Raw genomic sequence first — 21,509 nt, 5'->3', positions numbered from 1 at the left:
TGCCTGGGTCTCAAATCTGTGTGATCCCTGTGACTCAAAGAAGCTGGTGACTTAACGTGGTTCTTGATGCCATCTCAAAACGACTGGGGCTCACTCAACCTACTAGATTCTCCTAGGTATAGGAAATTAGGTTAGAGTCTAGACTCTAGAAAGAGGCCTATTTATAAGATATTTGGTTTAGCTCTAATGATTTAAAAAAATAGACTACTGTTGTAATAGGTTATATTCTACTAAAGTGGTTTGCATGCTTTCTTGCATTATGAATATTACTTCTCTTTATGAATTCTGAGAAAAAGGCACTGCATTTGGCTATTTCAGTTAAGTCTGTTCATTACTTTAATACACCACCAGTATGTGGATAAAAGTGATGGATCATGTTGATTTGGTTCATTTATGTTCACCGTTGACTCATATATCTATTTTTGAATAAAAAATAAGTGATGGGCCCGGCCAGTGTTGCTCAATGGTTGGGCGTCATCTGTGGGTCACAGTTCGATTCCTGGTAGGTTCGATTCCGGTCAAGGTACGTGCTGGGGTTATGGGCTCGGTCCCCAGTGGAGGGCGTGCAGGAAGCAGCCAATCAATGATTCTCTCTCATCATGGGTGCTTCTGTTTCTCTCTCCCTATCTCTTCCTCTCTGAAACCAATAAAAAACCAAACAAAAGTGATGGACCACATTGATTTGGTACATTTTAGGTTCATAGTTGACATATCTATTTGAATAAAAAATGAGAAAACAAAATCCAAGCTTAGGATGTGACAGAGAATTAGGTAAATCCAAAGTCACACCCCCCCTTTTTTTTTTTTACAAAAAATATTTTGTTCTTTTTCTTAAAGTTACGTATGGCAGTCCCTCTCCCTCATTTGTTTTTGCACTTGCAAAATATACACATGTATATTTATATGTGCATAGAAGACATTTACAAGTACAATTATAGTACAGAAAGACACATACAGGTGGGAAAATAATTCATAATCCTACTACCCTAGGACAATTTTATTAATATTTTAGTACAATTCCTCTTGTTATTTTCTATGTATATTTTACATGGTTGTCATATTAATCCTCCTATATAATAAAGCCCTAATATGCAAATTGACCCAATGGCTGAATGACCGGTCGCTATGATGCACACTGACCACCGGGGAGCAGTCGCTCAATGCAGGAGCTGTTCCCTGGTGGTCAGTGCGCTCCCACAGGGGGAGCACCGCTCAGCCAGAAGCCGGGCTCATGGCTGGCGAGTGCATTGGGGGTGGCAGGAGCCTCTCCCGCCTCTGAGGCAGTGCTAAGGACCTCTCGGGGTCCCGGACTGCGAGAGGGTGCAGGCTGGGCTGAGGGACCCACCCCCCCAGTGCACGAATGTCATGCACTGGGCCTCTAGTGTATTAATAATTTTGTATCCTATTTCATATAATATGTCTTAAATTATTGTGTGCTATTATATTTTAAGAGCACAAAGGCTGCTATAAACATCAAATTTAGAGATGTTAAGCTCTTTTTCTTTCTAACATTATATCATGAAATGCTCAGATATACAGAAAAGTTTAAAGAATTATACATTGAACACCTATATACCCACCACCTAGAGTCTACAATTGATATTTTACTCCACTTTTATAATCACATATCTGTTCATCTATTCATCTGTTGTTCTATCTTATTTTTTGATGCATTTCAAAGTGAATTGCAAATATCAGTATACTCCCTTTTAAATACTTCACTATTTAATTTTTGTTTATATTTTTTTTCTTTTGATGTAAAATTACATGTAATCAAAACACAGAAAGTCTTGAATTCTTTTATATAAGTAATGATACCCCAACATTTAATAATGAAGTATTTTATACTTAAAAGAGAATAACTTGGCTGTAGCGCTTTTTGTTTGTTTTTTTAATCCTCATCCAAAGAGTGAGGATATTTTTCCCATTGATTTTTAGAGAGAGTGGAAGGGAGTGGGGAGAGGGGAAGAGGGAGAGGGAGGAGAGAGAAACATCAGTGTGTCTCATCTATTGGTTGCCTCCCACATGTGACCCAACCTGGGGCAGGGATTGAACCTGCAACCCAGGTACCGTGCCCTTGACTGGAATCGAACCCAAGACCCTCTGGTGCAACACTCTAACCAGTGAGCCATGCTGGCTCGGGCTGGCTATAGCACTTTTAAAGAATACTAGAAATAGCAATGTTTAAGGGTTTTATTTTAAAGATACTGAACACTGTTAATTTTATAATATGATATTGAGAAATGGTAGCTTGATCTTCATCATGTGCCACAAAAGTGAGCTTCCTAAAATTGAGGCTGCTATATCTTTTTTTTTTTGTGAGTTTATAAACTATAATTTTGTGAAATTTCATGGCCTATCAGTGGGGCCTGTCAGCATGTTTGAATTACCTGACAAGGACCTGAAAGATGGCTTGTATAAACAAAACCTTCCACTAAAAATCCTTTCTATTAAAAAAGCTGAAGAATGAATAACTTAATAACTATATGCATCTTTTCAGTCTGCTAAAGCATAATGCTCAACAAACTTTTTTATTGTAATTATTTATTGACTAATGAGTTGTGGAAGAGTTTTGTGGGGTTAGGTTGAATTATGTATGGACTAATGAAGTATCCATAAAACAAAAGTAGTTAATGCTAACCTAAGTAGAGTCATGTTCTCAACTATTACTATACATTAGATTTTCCTCTACTTGCAAATATTAAAATACTCCTAGAGTGGGGAGAGGAGTATGTTGATTAAAATCTAGAGAGTTTATCCACATTTTTTTTGAAAGATTAAGATGATTTTGTGATTTGTTTTCATAGCATTGGTCAAGTATTGACACATTTAGTTAAAAACATATGGCAATCACCTAGTGATTTTTCTAGATTCCAGTTTGTATGTAGAGCAGCAGTAGATAGATACTTATTTGAATGTTCACTGCATAATTCTAGTGACCCTCTTTGTCAGAAACTGCGTTATCAGAGGTAGAAGTTATATATGTCTCATAATTATATGTTTCAGAATGTAAGTTAGGGAGTCACAATATGAAAATTTGTACTAAGGTTATTATGAACCCCAAAAAACCTGTTGTATACATTGGAAGTCTTGGGGCAGATAGAGTTGTGGTTTAATGTTGTGCTCAGTGGTAGGAAGGAAGTGGAGGGAGGAGCAGGGGGTGCAGGGGGTGCCTGTCTCTGGAGAAGAATAAGCTGGTGCAGATGGACCGGAGGCTCCTCTCACCTCCCTGGGTGCTGGTGTTATAGATATTTAGGGTGGGAAGGTTGGCTAGCAAAGTTGGTATTGGACTGAGCATATTAGCCACAATTTAATCCTTTTATTTCTCACTGAAGAAATACAAAGAAGACCTCCGTACCCCCATCTTATCTTTTCCCATTCTGAAAGGGGATGAGGTGGGTAATGGACCCCAGAAGACATTGGAGCCCTGGTGATCTGAGGAAAGGGGTTCAGTGTAGGTGGGGGAACAGTGTAAAAAACCATAGCAAGGACTGAAAGAAGGTAACCTAATCACACAAGTTTACCTGATAGGCACTGTTCAGCTGGAGGCAGAAGAAGCTGTGGGTGGAGATATTTTTGTGATATATAAGCCTGCTGCCTCACTGTTATGTATCACCAAAAAGTAAGGCTTTTCCTCCCTAAAATATTTCATATATAATAATAAATTAATGGAGAGAAGATTCCCTTTTATTCCTATCACCCTAGCTTCTCCTAGTGGTTCTTAAGGGTTCTAATATAGGGAAGTGAACATTCTGTTTGGGGTTGGGGTACATAGGTTTTTGTCTCCTGGTGGGTCACTGAGTAGTTCTGTGACATTGGGCAGGCCACCTAGCCATGCCTTTTTGGGCCCAAATTAACCTGCATTTCCTCCTGGCTATATGAGTCTGCTCCAATTGGCTGGTAACTATTGAAGTTGGATTGACAGGCTTATCTTAGCATTCTCTGAACTTTTGTGTATATTTGAGATTCTATATTGTAAAAAATAAAATATTTAAATTTTTAATTGCTCTAAATTAAGTGAAAATTTGAAAATAAAAAGTAAGCCAAGAAAGTTAAAAAACAAAATTAAATTGGCTTCATTAGAATTTGGGAGTCTGTTAATCTTTTTAGCTGACTCTCATTTGAAATGATCCAAATCATTTTCTGTTTATCATTTATTCATTCAGCAGGTATCTTTTGAGGATCTACCGTGTGTGAGACAGCCTGTTAGGGTACCCTGGGACTAGATGGGCATAAGATTAGGCTGTTTCTCCTCTGGTCTTACAGACAATAGGACGATGTTGGTAATACCATGGTATAGTGAGTGATGTGTGAAGTGGTGTGGTAATACCATGGTATAGTGAGTGATGTGTGAAGTGGATCTCAAGCTGGGAGACTTAGGGAAGACTTCCTTCAGGAGTTGACACGGAGCTAGGCTTTGAAGGTTATGGTGTGTTTTAGACACGTGATGACAAGATGAAAGACATTTTATGTTTATAGATTAACAAAGGCAGAAACCACACGCAGGGACTTTAGAGGTACAGGAGGCTGCGAAGGCAGGACTGCCACACAGCCAGCCTGATTTGACAGGATTAGCTAACAGGAGAGGACAGGTGGCTCAGTTCTGCTGCCAGGGGAACCCCTCCTATGAGGAGGCTTGGAAGGACATTGGGGTTGGCAAGGCCAGGTAGGGGACTTCTGTGAAACAAATAATGAGATGCACAATTAAGGGAGTAGCAGTCTCCCTAACTCTTTTTCCCTCAACCCCCAAAATTCTAGATGTGTTCTTCAGAAGACAGGAGCGAATTAATAATTGGGAAAGTGCTTTATGAACTGTTAGATGCTGTACAAAATGTTAATTATATTTGGAAGAAAACCAAGAAAAGAAAACCTTTATGTGTTTTATGGATTTTGTTACCTATTATAAGCTTCCAAAGGGCAGCATTTTTGTTTGTTTATATTTTTATTGATTTCAGAGAGGAAGGGAGAGGGAGAGAGATAGAAACATCAATGATGAAAGAGAATCATCGATCGGTTGCCTCCTGCACACCCCCTACTGGGGATTAAGCCTTCAACCCAGCCCTGTGCCCTGACTGGGAAACGAACCTGGGACCCTGTAGTCCACAGGCCAGTGCTCTATCCACTGAACAAACCGGCCAGGGCACGATTTTTTTTTTTACTGTTGTTTTGCCATGCAGTTGGTGGTTTTTTGTTTTTTAATGGATCTTAGCTGTGTATAAGAGGAAATTAAGGTTTAATGTAGCTTTTTATGTTTTCTTATTTATTATGTACAACACTCAGAATATCAGGGAAAATATCGTTAAACAGAAAAAAATGGGGAGGGGTTGAGATTTAATCAGACCAGTTTAGAATACAGATATTTGGCTATATTAAAATTTGCGAACCTGGATATGTGCCCTGATCGAGAATCGAATCCGCAACCTTTCAGTGCATGGGACAATGCTCCAACTAAGCCACACCGGCTAGGGCTATATTTATTTTAATTTTTTAACTGTCTAAAATTCATCTCAGTGAATATTTGGTCTTTTAAGCTTAGCTACTTGTGTTAGGCATATTTCCTGAAATTGTTAAATTGCTCATCAATAATGTCACAGGAAATAGTAAAAAGGAAAATGTGAACTAAGAGGTGATTAAATTTATAAATGTAAATACCTAGAACATTTTTTATTCTCAAGTCTCAAGAAGGTTTTTAATATAGCAAAAGCATAATTGTTTTTAAAAAAACTAAAATTTTAGGTTATATTATTTTCATGGATATTTTCTAGAAAATAATTATTTTAACATTTTTTATTAACAATCTTGCAATGGAGTAACCCTAGGATACATTTTTTAACTGATAGCAAGTTTAAACACTAATATTTGAGGAATTAAATATAGCTTCACTGAATACCACATTACTCCTATGGATTGAGGGTTGGGCATGGAGTGGGTATAAGAGTTATGCCAGGAATAATAAATTACATTTAAATTTTAATAATTACTGAAAGCATTTATCAACTCATTTCCTCTTGGGAGAAACTGAGGCTATAATAAAAACTTACCAATTGATTTTCTCTTATGGATATATTTTTATAGCTGTATTTAAATGTCTTATTTTTCTTCTATAAAATGTTTTTAAAAGCTATGTTATTCCTTGGTATGGCAGACTTTTTGTACCATAAAGCCCCTTTAAACAGGGAGCATTTATAGTTTTTGTTAGTGAAGGTTGTTACAGGGCCATGCTAGCTTCTAGCTTTTATCACTAAATGCCTCTTAGCTAGTTATCAGATACACAGTGGGAAGCTTGGAGCAAATTAGAAGAGAAGGGAAATTGGCCTTCTCATGAACATCTTTCTAATGAATCAAGGAATCCACAGCAGTGGCATCAACCTGCTGCATAATCACTTCTCCTCCATATTCCTGCCTTGGCGGGGAGTTGTCTCAACAGTGCTGATCTGAGAGCAGGGAGCACAGAAAGTCAGATGGAAGCCTTTCCTCTGATAAGTTAAAAATAGGCACTTAAAACCATCTTGTTAGAGGAGGGAAATTTAAAAAAACCCACGTTTTATTGATTTCAGAGAGGAAGGGAGAGGGAGAGATAGAAACATCAGTGATGAGAGAAAATCTTTGATCGGCTGCCTCCTGCATGCGCCCAGTGGGAATCGAGCCCGCAACCCAGGCATGTGCACTGACTGGGAATTGAACTGTGACTTCCTGGTTCATAGGTCAATGCTCAACCACTGAGCCACGTCAGCCAGGCAGGAATGAAAAATTATTTTTTAAAATATATTTTATTGATTTTTTTACAGAGAGGAAGGGAGAGGGATAGAGAGTTAGAAACATCGATGAGAGAGAAACATCGATCAGCTGCCTCCTGCACCCCCCCACTGAGGATGTGCCTGCAACCAAGGCACATGCCCTTGACCGGAATCGAACCCTGGACCCTTCAGTCCCCAGGCCGACGCTCTATCCAGTGAGCCAGACCGGCCAGGGCAGGAATGAAAATTTTTAATTAAAAAATATGGCCCTGGCTGGGTGTTGCAGTTGATTGGAGCATTGTCCCTTGCACCAAAAGGTTTTGGATTCGATTCCCAGTCAGGCCACATACCCAGGTTGCGGGTCCAATCCCTATTCAGGGCACATATGGTAAGCAACCAATTGATGTTTCTGTCTAAAAAGAATATCTGTAAGCCCTTTATAACCCTAAAGCAGTTATGGATATATGTCTTTTATGTGACTTAAATAAATAAATCTGTGCACATGTACACCCACACCCCCAAATGTATCCATTTGGTTGGTTTTTATTATATGAAGAAGTATCATTTTTTTCCATTGGTGCTGCTGTATTTATTGATTGATTGGTTGGTTGGTTTACTGGAGTAAGGAAAGCTTTATTGATGGAGAAGGTGCCAACCAAGAAGATGGGATCTATGCTGCTGTTATATAAAACACTGGAGGCCCGATGCACAAAATTCGTGCAAGAGTAAGCCTTCCTTCCCCCAGCTGCTGGCACCGACTTCCCTCCAGCACCCAGAACCTGGGCTTCTCTCGCAGCCCTGGCTTTGGCTTTGTCCAGAAGGTTGTCTGGAAGGACGTCTGATCTAATTAGCATATTATGCTTTTATTATAGATATTACAGGTTTCTCTCTTGGATGTATCTTCAGAGCCTGTAGCATACTCATAAAGAACCCTAGCAGTTATAGATCTCAAATATTTGGACAGTGAACTTGATTTTTGGCAAGAGCCCAAAGCTATTTAGAGTTAAGTGCAGAGGAGTAAGATGGGTGTAGGCTAGTTAGTGCCATTTTGTGTTCAAAATGAGGTATAAAGATAAAATAATGAGACATTTTCTTCTGTGACACATAAGCTGCCTCCAGATGAAGAATTTAAGAGTAGTTTTAAGCAAGAGCAGCATTCTTGGAATAAGGTCTCGTTTCCCGTTAGGGCACTTGGAAGGATTATGTTCATATGAATGCTTGACCTCAGGCATGTAAAGCAAAATAGTCTGGACATCCATTAACTCAGTGCCATGACACCTTCCCCATAGGGCTGTTGTAAAGATGAAATGAAATCATGTTTGTAAGCTCTAAGCCCCCGTGTTTGGCATACGGTAAGCTCTCAATAATTGTTAGCTATATGTCATAATAATAGCTTTATAATGGTACCTAAGGGTAAGGAGAGCTCTTAATGAAAGTTATAAAGATTCAGAAAGCATTAAAGTTGTAAGATAGCTGGGTTTATATAATAAACGGTAGCATTTCTTTAAGGATACATTTAGGGTAAACACTATAATTAGTTCTAATGATCATAACTTTGCTAACAACTGAGACTATTTTCTGAGAGTTTAGTGAGATTTTCTAAGTGATTATATTAATCTCAACAGAATTTAATTTCAAAATATTATTCTAAGCTTCTCATTACTGATATAGAGATATAAGGATTTCAGTGAAGTCAGAGAAGTTATTATGTTTGATAACAGCTTTTAAAGTATGGTATTTTAAGATACTATAAGCTTGCTGGATTTATAATTTTATGGATATTTGGGAGTAGAAAATAATCTAATTGATTATTTTTTGCATATAGAGTGTATTTAATGCCTTGCTGTATTGTTAAAGTAAAAATTATTTAACGCAGTATTTTGAGATTCTTATTATTAAAGTGGCAAATATTTCATGATCTCTGATTTGAAAATAACTCAAAACCATGCATCTATCTATAGCTATTTTCTCCTCATCATTGTACACATTTTATGGCATACAATTTAGTGCCTTAATTATAAGAAAAGATAAACATCTTTTTAGTTTTATAGCTATCTTGATTAATTTTTAGTAAGTGTTTTTCTCAGTAAAATACTTTCAAATTTACATTTACAAATTATTCTAGCGTTCCTTTTAGCATGACAGAGAGACAGATGTCACGTGATTTGGTTGCTGTTGGCAGGCAAAGTGAGAACTTGGATCCAGTGTTTGAACATCTTGACTCAACTCAGAATACTGAAAACAAATCTACAGGAGAATTTGCTCAGGAAATCATAACTGTAATTCATGAAATTAAAGGTTGGTATATTTTGCACATACATTAGGGGTAACACAAGAATAATGTACTAACTTTTCACGAGATATAGGAAAACATCTGTGATATTGTATAGTAATTCATATTCATTGTCAGCTAGATCATTAATTAGGAAATCTATTGAAGAGAGTAGCAGATATTAATTCAAGCCTAGTTGTTTATTTAAGTATTATTTTAAAGAGTACTAGACTCTCAAGGTAGCATGACACCTAGGCCTAGTTATGCTTTATTTATTTATTTATTTATTTATTTATTTATTTAATTGATTTTTTACAGAGAGGAATAGAGAGTTAGAAACATCGATGAGAGAGAAACATCTATCAGCTGCCTCTTGCACACCCCCTACTGGGGATGTGCCCGCAACCAAGGTACATGCCCTTGACCGGAATCGAACCTGGGACCCTTGAGTCCGCAGGCCGACGCTCTATCCACTGAGCCAAACCGGTTTCGGTTATGCTTTATATGTAGTTCCAATAACCTGGTGCTTCAACTCATAGTAGATTATAAATCAAAAGTTACAAAGGGAGAGGTTGCCTGCTGCAAAAGACCTGTGAACTGAGAGCAGCAAGAAAAAATAACTGATAACAGAACATGAAGGAGGAAGCAACAAAAAACAAATATGAAACAAGAAATCTGGTGTGCCCTAACCGGTTTGGCTCAGTGGATAGAGCGTCAGCCTGCTGACTCAAGGGTCCCAGGTTCAATTCCGGTCAAGGGCATGTACCTTGGTTTCTGGCACATACCCAGTAGGGAGTGTGCAGGAGGCAGCTGATCGATGTTTCTCTCTCATCGATATTTCTAACTCTCTATCCCTCTCCCTTCCTCTCTGTAAAATAATCAATAAAATATATTTTTAAAAAAGAAATCTGGTGATATTCTTTTTTTTTTTTTTTAAAAAATAGTTTTTCTTGATTTCAGAGAGAGGAAGGGAGAAGGGGAGAGAGATAGAAACATCATTGGAGAGAAAAATTGATTGGCTGCCTTTTGCACACCCCCTTCTGGGGAATGAGCCTGTAACCCAGACATGTGCCCTGACTAAGAATGGAGTGTGAGACCTCCTAGTGCATGGGATGACAATCAACTGAGCCACCACACAGGCTGGGCAGGTGATATTCTTAATGCCCCTGAGGGCATTATAGGACTTTGTGCCAGGAGGGTGATGCTTAGTGATCAATAAAAGATTCCAGTTTTGATTTGGCATACTTTATAACATTAGGGAGTTGCATAATACATACTTTAAAGATTTGCATTTACTTGTTTTGTTATGCGGGCCAATTTCTATTAATTGAAAAATTAGTTATGTAGAACAACTTTCCTAAATGATCCTGCATAAATAAGGCAATTATGGGTATTATAAACTAGATACCTTTGAGAATTCCAAAATTTTTATTTTATATATCTTACTAGATAATTGCATTAATCTTTTCTTACATACATAAAAATGTATTTCAAAAATGAATTATTTTCTCTGCATCCCTCAAACTAAGGCATATATTTACTTTGAAGTATAAGGTCTAAAACAATTTGCCTTCTTAGTTCCAGCCCCTCTTACCCAAAGGAAGTGTGATTCTTGGCAGAAAGGGAGCTGGCATTGCAGAACAATAACTGCAAGTTAGGAAAAATGTTTGCTTAAGTAGCATTCTGATGAGTCAAGTGTATTATCTTTCTATCCTGTTAAAAGCCTGCAGCATACCTGATTTCAGAATGTCTTCATGAACTTCAGTTAATGTTAAATGGCATTAGGAGGCCTTCTGTGATATGTAAACATAACATTTAGCATTTGTTCAGAATCATTTTTATATTTCCAGGTTGTTTTTAGAGTTACTTTTCACTTGAGGTGAACTAGAGCTTCTCAAATACAGTAGTTCCTGTCTTGGAGAAGAAAGCTCCTCACTTTGAGAAAGCTACTGTCTTTGTCCCCAACAAGTAAGCAGGCATATCAAATAGGAACAGCATCTATGGGTTAATAAATCAGGTCTGTTACTATTGCCTGGGCTTGAGAAAGCATGAGAGCACTATGAATTAGTCTGTGGAATGTTTAGGTCGCACATATTTTCAAGAGAAAACAGTTTGGATGATTTTTAATAATCCCTTCTTCTTGTGCTTATATATATAATCTTTTAAAAGCAATCAGTTTTACACTGAGATAAAACTTTTTTTCCCCCCAGAAAATCATTTTCCATCATCTGGCATTACTCTACATGAGCGTTTCTCAAAAATACAAGATACACAAGCTACAAAAGATGCAAATGAAACTAAACCGACTTTAGATCCAGAAATTTGCAGGTAATGATTAATTACTGTATGCCCACTTAACTCATGTGAATAAGCCTCAGAAGAGATGCGGGAAGGTGCTGCCTCCTGGGCTTGCTGTAGACTCTAGGACTGGATTTCCTGCCTAAAAATAGGACAAACCCAAGCAGGTACTGGGCCTGTGCACTGTGAGGGGATAGGTTGTACTGAAGCCATTGACTAGCATTGTTTAATGTGGAGGACTTTGAAAATATTTTCATACCTAACTTTGATTCTGCTGTGTCTATAGTAATTGCCTACCAAAGTTATCACTGGAAGAATGAAAGACAGTTGTTAAGCCATTGAAATCATGGGTTGCTTCATGTGGTCAGAAATGGCTGTTCTAAGAACAGCTGGATGAAAACATATGTGTCCTCTGCTACTGGCACCTATTTTGTGAGCTGAGTTGAATCAATCGTAGACGGCAGCAGATCACTGGAGTAAAGTTTAAGGTTATACTGACTAGTGACTTGAGAATCACTAAGGTGTCACTGGGATGTTCAAAGGATATGTATGTCTTGGGAAACTGCCACATAGATGAAAAACTACCTGATGGCAAGTTTCTTTTGCTTCCTCCAAGACATACCAGTTTTACTTCAAATTCCATTCTGTAGTAATGAAATCAAGGTATCAGTGTATAACAATTATTTGATTGTAATGTGCCTTTATTATTTTAGGAAAATAGATATGTGTTTGGCTGAGCTTCGGAATAAAAATACGGTATGTGGTTCAGAACAGGTAAGTGCATACAATTTTTGTTGAGAGGTTATTTTATCGTTGGCATAAGGAACGGGAAAGGGAACTGGGGGTTGGGAGTAACAATAAGGGAGTTAAAGTAGATGAAGAAGAAGGATTGGGATCCAAGAATCTGAAACTTACAAAGCTCTCCATGGGATTCTAGTTATTGGCCAGGTTGCAGAAAGACAACTGACAAAAGACAAGAGAGACAGTCCCTAAAGGCAACAGCTTTGTAAAATTGACACAAAATTATAACATTTAATATTCATTCCAAAACTTTACACTGCAAAGCTTGTAGAAAGTATGTTTGATACCTAGTTTTTCCAAAGTAGTTGCATAATGTATTTTTAAATTTGTATGTAGGGTGAATGCAAAAGAACTTAATTTTATTTGATATTGCCCTTCTGTTTATTATAAAATGTGTGAAAGAGTATATGGAATATGAGCTAGCAAAATAATGGAAATAATACTGAATTTTTTTATTGTCACATGTTGTGTGTGGTGGTTCTCACCCCAAACCTCCCATCACTCCCACCCATTTCTTGGCTAATTAGCAAAACTCTCTTAACTAGCCAAAGGGGAAGAAAACTGGCTCTTGTTTTAGAAGTATATTAAGTTCTAAAAGAGCTGCTGGTTTATTCATTGAGAGTAAAGAGTTTTTGTTAAGGGGAGATTTTAATACATTACTGATAGAATAAATAAATAATTGTTTTACTTGTGAATAGTTACAATTTTTGAACTTACGGAGATAGGTTAGTTTATTAAATAAATGAAATTTTCTGAAAATTTCTACTTATCAAAGTACTGTAATCAACTGAAAGGAAATTTGAGGGTTTTTAAAAATTAGAGGCTAAAAAAAAATCCTCTAATCTAACCCTTTAACACAAAATCTGGTTTGGTCATCTTTTCTTGCAGTCCTACAGCTGGCATTTTAGCATAGTCACTATCATAGGATAGGCAGTTCTCCATGCTTTTTTTCTTTTTAAACTGTAATAACACTCTTTGTATGTAAAAAGCTCTGAATTCCCCATGACCTTTTATGATTGAGACTTTTAAGTTTCAATTAAATTTTTTTCAAACACTTTTCACTAAGTGTTTTTCTATGGTAACTTCCACATTAGCATAATTTAAATGCTTGTACATTATTCCTTTGACTTAAATTTACCATAAAATCATTCTTCCCTTCCCCTTTAATTTTTTAGTATTTAGGTTGCTTTCCATTGTTTTTTTTTGTTGTTATTTTAAATATAGCATTTTGAATATATTTGGGTAGATTGCCTTTTCTTTGGGATAGAGTCCCAGAAGTGGGATTCCTGGTTCAATGCCATAAGCTTTTCTTATTCTGTAGCTAAAAATATTTTTATTAGTTTACACTACAATTAATAGGATGAGTACAAGATAACTTATTTAGGACTTTTACTTAAGGTTCTTTTTAGATATGGTCTTTGTGCAACTAACAGTAATGTGAATGGTTTGTCTTCTGTCAAAATTCCTCAGACTCTGGTCAAAGTAATAGATCCAAATGACCTACGACATGACATTGAAAGAAGGAGAAAAGAACGGTTACAGAATGAAGATGAGCACAGTTTTCACATAGATAGTGCTGCAGAGAGGTAATCCGTAGATGAAAAACATCCTGTTATCAGGGAGTTTTTGGTATCAGCGTATATTTTTCAATATTTTTGTGTGTGGTGATAATTTTCATTTTAGCGTAGCGATTTAATCTTTCAAATCTACTTTATATGTTTAGGTAGAATCTATTAAAATGTTTCAAGTTATTCACTGATCCTCATATGCTGTTTGATTAAAAAAATAAGAATTATGAGGAATAGGTGAATATTTGAGGTCTTGATAATTTGAGAAAGGAGTATAACAGCTTTTTAAATATTAGCAAGAGCCAGGACCAGCAAGTTTATGGATTATTTGGCTCTAGCTGATTCAAACTTGGACACATTTTGCCCTTTAGATTCTGGTATTCTTTGACTATTGCAAAATTTGCTGAGGTCAGTGCAGTTCTCTTTCAGAACTCTTCATGAATGTCTGACCATAAAACAGGCAGGTGTAGTAGAAAATGCAAAGAACCCTAGCCGGTTTGGCTCAGTGGCTAGAGCGTCGGCCTGTGGATGGAAGGATCCTGGGTTCAATTCCGGTCAAGGGCACATGCCCGGCTTGCGGGCTCGATCCCCAGTAGGGGGCATGCAGGAGGCAGCCGATCAATGATTCTCTCTCCTCATTGATGTTTCTGTCTCTCTCTCCCTCTCCCCTCCTCTCTGAAATAAAAAAAATATATTTAAAAAAAGAAAAGAAAATGCAAAGGAGACCGGAGTTTGAACCCCACCTCTGCCAGTTTGTAAGCTCTTGGGCATACTTGCTTAGTTTCCTCTCTAAAATGAGAATACCTAATTGGCGATGGAGAGGTTAGAATAGTAAATGGGCTGGTACATGCAAAATACGTATGCCATGCCTTGGCAATTGATTGGCAGTAGATTCTTATTTTTCTTTCCCCATACTTATGCCTCTTTTTAGGGGCTCTGAGTATTGTAGGATGGCCCAAGTTCATCTCTAGTTCTAAAAACTATGTGGAACTCATGGCAATGGTGGGACCCCATGTGATTATGTGGTATAATTGAATGGGACAAAATTTCCAGTTCACCCCAATAGTCCTCATACTATTTGGATCTCCCAGAAAATGTAAATATATGACTAGAAAGGGCAAATGCTAATTCCCTTTTTATGGTCCTTAGTGTCAAATTACTGATATTTGACTAGACTTTTAAAAAAAAATATTTTTATTGATTTCAGAGAGGAAGGAAGAGGGAGAGAGAGAGAAACATCCATGATGAGAGATAATCATGGACTGGCTGCCTCCTGCAAGTCCCCCACTGGGGATTGAGCTCACAACCCAGGCATGTGCCCTTGACCGGAATCGAACCTGGGATCCTTCCATCCGCAGGCCGACGCTCTAGCCACTGAGCCAAACCGGCTAGGGCTTGACTAGACTTTTAAGTCAAGTCTATGATTAACTAAGTCTTAAGTCAAAATATATGGAGTTTGTTTAAAACTGGACTTGATTCTGACAATAAGTTTGGGACCAATTAAAAGATAGCAAAACTGTGTTGAGACATATAAAAAAAATGAAAGTAAAATAGTAGCTCTGCCGGCGAGGCTCAGTGGTTGAGCGTGGGCTTATGAACCAGGAGGTGACGGTTCAGGTTGTGGGCTTGATCCCCAGTGTGGGGCATGAAGGAGGCAGCCAATCAATGATTCTCTCTCATCATTCTCTCTCATCATTCTCTCTCTCCCTCTTCCTTCCTCTCCGAAATCAATAAAAACATGTATATATATTTTAAAAGTTTAAATCTCATTCTTTGGTGGGTGAAAGTGTCTAGTTTCCTAAGATGACACGGCATGACTGCTATTCAGTGACACAAGCTCTCATGCTTTTCTTGACTCAGCAAGTGTAAGAGACTCAGTGTACCAAGAAAGATGATTTTAAAACTAGTTAAGATAATCAACATATTATAAAGACGGTGGAATGCTTCAGAATATATCTTCACCCTTGGAGCACTGAATTCAACGCCTGGCTCTGTAGTGACTGACATTAAACAATTTATTTTATCTCTATTTCCTCGGCTGTAAAACAGAGATAAGAATTATACTTACCTCACAGTGGTGGCTAAGGCTAAGTAGAGTGATGCATGTAAGGTACAGAGTAGCTGGTCAGTGATACCTATTATCAGTGTTAGCTTTGAGGATGGTGTAGCATGCAAAGATTTTTTCCTGCAAGATGTCTTTTGCTGGGTCAGTTGGTGGTGTAGTAGAACCATGAAGTTTTTTTTTTTTAATTGAGATATTACTATAAAATTCACCCTTTGAAAGTGAACGAACAATTCAGCATTTTTTTAGTATACTCACAAAGTTGTACAACTGTTACCGCTATCTAATTCCAGAGCATTTTCATCACGCCCAAAAGAAACCCTGTACCCATTAGTTGTCACTTCTTATATCTCCCTCCGGCCTGCCCCTGGCAACCACTAGTCTACTTTTGTCTGTCTTGATTTGACTATTCTTGACATTTCATATAATTGCAGTCATCTAATATGTGGCCTTTTGTGACTGTTTTCATGCACCATCATATTTTTAACATTCCTCTATGTAGCATGAAGATTCCTTTTACGGCTGAATAATATTCCATTGTGTGGACATGTCACATTCTGTTTATCCATTCACCAATTGATGGATATTTGGGCTGTTTCTACTGTTTGGCAATTGTGAATAATGGTGCTGTGAACATTTGTGTGCACATTTTTTTGTGGACATATGTTGTCATTTCTGTAAACACTTAGGATTGCAATTGCTGGGTCATTGATAACTTTGCTGAACTAGAATTAACTTTATAAAAATCTTTTATTCATATAGTCAACAAATATTTATATAGTTAATTTCTATGTTCTAGTCATTATTCTAAGCACTGGGCATACAGTGAAAAACTGTATACCAAGCATTTGCCCTCATGGAGCTTATAATTTAATGGTAAGAGAAAGAAAAAAATAACAAATAAATATATTTCAGTCAGGGTAGGTGAAAGTAAGGCAGAGAGGAACTTTAATAGAGTTATAGTGTGTTATGTTTTTACTTACGATAGTTATGGAATGCACTTATGTTCGTGTGTTTTTTTAAATTGAGCAGGGATGTGAATTATGTGAGTTAGCCATAGGGTTTTTTTGAAGGGATAGTGCAAATGTGAAGACCTTGAGGCAGAATCATCACACTTGCTCTTGTCTAACGATTAGAAAGGGGCCAGTGAGGTTGGAACACAGTGAGAAAGGGAGAGAGTTTGATGAGGCCAAATCACAAAGGGCATTGGAGAACATGAAGACTTTGTAATTTGCTCTGAGTGGGATTAGAAAACATTTTGGTTTCTAACCCAAGAAGAGACATAATCTCATTAAATTTTAAAAGGATCACTCTGCTTGTTGGGTGGAAAATGAACTGTAAGAGCTAGAGGAACAATTCTTTCTTTCTCATGTAAAAAAAAAAAATTAGAGGCAGCAAGTCAGAGCATGGTAGGGTGGAGCCATTGGAACCAGGCTCCTTCGATCTTACTCCAGATAGCCCCTGCACATGGCACTTGCCTGGTGGTCCAAGATGAGCGTTTGTGCCCTAGCCATCATGTCCACGTTCCCGCCTTTTCTTTAAAGACTTCCTGGAATTTACATGTGATGCTTTGGCAACATCGATCTTAATTTAGTCTCCTGGCCATTGCCTAGCTGCAGGGAGGCTGGGAAATATGTTCTTTAACTTGGACACTCATTTGCCTGGTCAAAAATCAAATATCAAAAAGTTACAAAAGTTTTATTGTGCTAAAATATGCATATCCTATATTTTACCACTTTTAACCTTTTGCACTCGGATGTCGAGTGTGACTCGACACGGTTAGCATCGGTAGCAGCTCGAGAAAAAAGCAAGCGAGTGCAAAGGGTTAAGTGTACAGTTTATTGGTATTAGGTACATTCACAATGTTGTGCAACCATTACCACTGTTCACTTCCAGAAGTTTTTAATCTTCTTAAACAGAAACTCTGTACCAAGTAAACTGACTCTCCATGTACCGTGCCCCCAGCCCCTGATATTCTTTCCGTCTCTCTGAATTTGCCTATTGTAGTTACACACACACACACACACACACACACACACACACACACACACACGTAAGTAGAATCTTACAGTAATCGTCCTTTTGTGTCTGGCTTATTTGACTTACAATGTTTTCATCCATGTTGTGTCATATGTCAGAATTCTATTCTTTTTTTAAACTTCATTCCTTTATAAAGCGGAATGATATTCCATTGTATGGATATCCTCATCTTGTTTATCTATTTTTCTGTTGATGGACATTTGGGTTTCCATCTTTTGGCTATTGTGAACATTGGTGTTGTCATCTTTATTACAGCCACTCTAGTGGGCATAAAGTACTATTTCATTGGCATTTTGATTTGCATTTCTCTAATGACTAATGCTGTTGAGCATCTTTCTATGTGCTTTCTGTGTCTTCTTTGGAAACTATTCAAATCCTTTGTCCATTTTAAAATGGGATTCTTGTATTTTTATTATTGAGGTGTAAGGGTTATTTATAATTCTGGATACTATGCCCTTATCAGATATGCACTTTGCACAGAGGATCTTTTAAAGTCCATCATTTTGGTTATAGAAGTAGCAGAACATGCTAGTAGTAAATATCTGAAAGAATATAACAAAGAAGAAAAACAAAAATATAAGACATTCTTAATTTAACTAGTTAGAGATGACCACTGTTAATATTTAGTACATTTTCTATCACTTATTTCTGGGCATATATGTGTATATTTTAAATAATTGACATTATCCTTATGATGTGGCTTTGCACCCCTATTTTTTGATTTACTATCATTATCAGGGGCATTTTGACAGAACATAGGGTGGGTTTTTTTGTTTGTTTGTTTGTTTTACATTTCAAAAAACCCTGAGTGGCTAATTCATGTCAGGTTCTGGGGTCAGAGCTGGGGCCACAAAACGAACCATCCACGGTGCCCCCTCTGAAGGGATCTCAGCTTGCAGGGTGAAACAGACAGGTGCCCCAGAAGTTACAAACGTAAGTGATCGTGTAGAGACCTGAGATGCTACATATGCACTTAGCAGGGGTACCTAGGCCGCCGTAGAGGGGTCTGGGAAAGCCTTCCTGGAACCGCTGCAAATGGAGCTAAATCTGGAAGTTGCTCTAAGTTAGAAGGAACTTACAACGGAAGGAAGTGCACATGCAAAGGCGTGGAAACAGGAGAGACTGTGCCAGGAGCCACATGCAGCTAAACGTTCCTGAAGCTCAGTGTGCATGCTGGGGAGGGAGATTGGAATGAAGCAGCCAGGCAAGGCAGCAAGGGACAGAGCAAGAAGGGCCCCAGGGATCATGATGAAGAGTGTGGATTTTATCCCCCTGTCACCGAGGGACAGAGACCTGTGGGATGAACTGAAGCAGGGCCAAGGGGGTGAGACATTTGTTCACTGTAGAGCAGAAGAGGTCTGAGGAGCACCGTGGGGAGATGTGAGATGGAAAGGGAGAGGACTCCGAGGGCTATGGAAATGAGGCCCCAGGGCTGAAGGATAAGCCTAGGGAAGGACCTTTCCCTCCCACATAGGGCTGCCCTCTCTCTGGGAAGAGCCCTTGTTGGCTTCTGGACCTAGTGGTGACAGTAGAGGGGGCTGTCCTTAGCTTTAGTGACCCAGCAGTGTCAGCGGCCCCAGCTCTGTCATGAGGGGACTTGGAGCCCATCACACACCTCATCTCTGGTGCTTTCATCAGTAAGAGTCTGTCGGCAAGAGGGGTCCAATGCTGCCAAAGGCTTGAGAGCAGTTATTCTCTACCTTCAGAAAATACACATTCTCATGGTCTCAAGGGGTGACAGCCCTCAGGAGGCCTGTCCTTGGACCCCGATTGAGAATGCTGGTCCAAGGAATACTGTTTCACCCCCGTTGCTAACTTCCACTCGGCTAAATAATGTTTGTTGAAAAATGAAGGTTTTAACCCTGAAAGCTATCATTTGTGATTTTAGTAGTGGTAGATCATTGAGAGTATTTTTACTGTTGTGCCACTTTGTCTCTGAAGGGGGTAATTTGATTTCTCATGTTTATTTGTTGGATAAAGGTAAACTAATAAAAGATTCTTATTTTCTGTCTCTCATTTTATTAGGAATAATCAGTTTTCCTGTTTTTCATCTCATGCTGATAGCTTCCAAAACCCTCAATGTGTTATACAGTCAAATTCTAGAAAGTTTATTCAGACTCCTTACATGGTAAGGTTGCATTTCTGAATTTTTCATTTTTGTACATTCTATCCTCCTCAGCTATATCTACATGTACAGGGATCACCAATATTTTTCATAATGTCTGTAACTAATTGTTCAGTAAGTATGGGTTATAATTCTTATGTTTAACATTAAGATTCTGTTGAGGCATGTAGTTATGACAGAAGAAATGGTCATCTCTTATTTGATTTAGCAGGATTTTATTGCACTTATTATAGTACTAGCTTTATTTACTTAAGAACACAGGATGTTATTAAGGTATAACTTACATACCATGAAATGCACCTGTTTTAGGTGTATGATTTAATAATTTTTTTTGTAAATTTACCAAGATGTGTAACCATTACCATAATCCAGTTTTAGAACATTTTTGTGACCCCAATAAGAGCCCTTATGCATGCTAACTACTAATCTACTTTTGTTTTTAAAGATTTGCCTTTTCATAGGGCAGTTCACAAATGGCAGCTGGCTTCCATAAGAGCAAGCAAGTGATGGCTAGCAAGATAGATGCCAGAGTGTGTTTGTAACCTAATCTCAGAGGTGACATTCCATCACTTCTACAGTACTCTATTTGTAAGAAGCAAGTCCACACTCAAAGGAAGGGGGTGGCATAGGGGCCTGGTCTGAAGCTGCCAGTAGAGTCCTCCCACTGGCCTCCAGTAATTCATATCCTTTCACTTCCTTCCTCCCAGGGTCCCTGAAAGTCTCATCTCATTGCATGTATCTTTATGCACTTATTCAAATTTATAGACTTAGTATAAATTCAAGATGACTACTAATGAAAAAGGTTTTATGTGACTTTAAAAAATTTTTTTTTACTGATTTCAGAGAGGAAGAGAGAGATAGAAACATCAATGATGGGAGAGAGTCATTGATCGGCTGCCTCCTGCACGTCCCACACTTGGGATCAAGCCAGCCACCCAGGCCTTGACCTGGAATGGAACCGTGACCTCCTGGTTCATAGGTCAATGCTCAACCACTGAGCTGTGCCAGCCGGGCTGTGACTTTTTTTTTTTAAACCGAGGAGAGAGGTAAAGTTATGAAAGAGGGAGATTTGTGAGAAGTATAGACTCAAATGGAATTAAGAGAAGGTTATAAGACTACTAGAGGCCCGGTGCATGACATCTGTGCACTGGAGCGGGGAGGGGCGTTAAGAGAGAAATCTGCTTAGCCTGGCCTGTGCCCTTTAGCAGTCTGGGAACCCTCAGGGGATGTCCAACTGATGGCTTAGGCCTGCACCCCCACCGCAGCTGCGCTTGCCAGCCAAGCACAGCCGTCAGCCCTGCTTGTGGCTGAGCGGCGCTCCCCCTGTGGGAGTGCACCAACCACCAGGGGGCAGCTCCTGCATTGAGCGTCTGCCCCCTGTTGGTCAGTGCACGTCATAGCGACTGGTGGTTCTGCCGTTTGGTCGATTTGCATATTACCCTTTTATTATATAGGATTATTTTGGGGAAAAAGAAACCATCTTTCAGAATAGGCCCTATCTTTTCTGTTCCCATCAAAAGACTCAGGTTCTTTGTACTTACCGTCTTAATACTCTGACTTCGGATTGTTTCCTAGTCATGGCAGGAGCATTTACTCAAATCATTGA

The 21,509-nt window shown here is 38.4% G+C and overlaps 1 protein-coding gene across 7 annotated transcripts in view; it reads left to right on the top strand.

Annotated features, from left to right (window-relative positions):
* The window catches only part of BCLAF3 (BCLAF1 and THRAP3 family member 3), a 58,064-nt gene that overhangs the window by 21,292 nt on the left and 15,263 nt on the right, over positions 1-21,509 (top strand). For 5 of the 7 annotated variants that reach the window (XM_079764705.1, XM_079764706.1, XM_079764707.1 and 2 more), the window contains 5 exons: positions 8,863-9,035; positions 11,220-11,337; positions 12,021-12,063; positions 13,579-13,694; positions 19,804-19,906. In XM_079764705.1, the coding sequence (XP_079620831.1) occupies positions 8,863-9,035; positions 11,220-11,337; positions 12,021-12,063; positions 13,579-13,694; positions 19,804-19,906 (553 nt within the window). Of the gene's footprint in view, positions 1-8,862; positions 9,036-11,219; positions 11,338-12,020; positions 12,064-13,578; positions 13,852-19,803; positions 19,907-21,509 lie in introns of those variants that run through there. The other 2 variants (XM_079764704.1, XM_079764708.1) reach the window with 2 other exon arrangements.

The sequence above is a fragment of the Cnephaeus nilssonii genome, assembly GCF_951640355.1.
Source record: "Cnephaeus nilssonii genome assembly, chromosome: X".
NCBI classification, from domain to species: domain Eukaryota; kingdom Metazoa; phylum Chordata; class Mammalia; order Chiroptera; family Vespertilionidae; genus Cnephaeus; species Cnephaeus nilssonii.
This window is presented reverse-complemented; position numbering and strand designations above follow the sequence as displayed.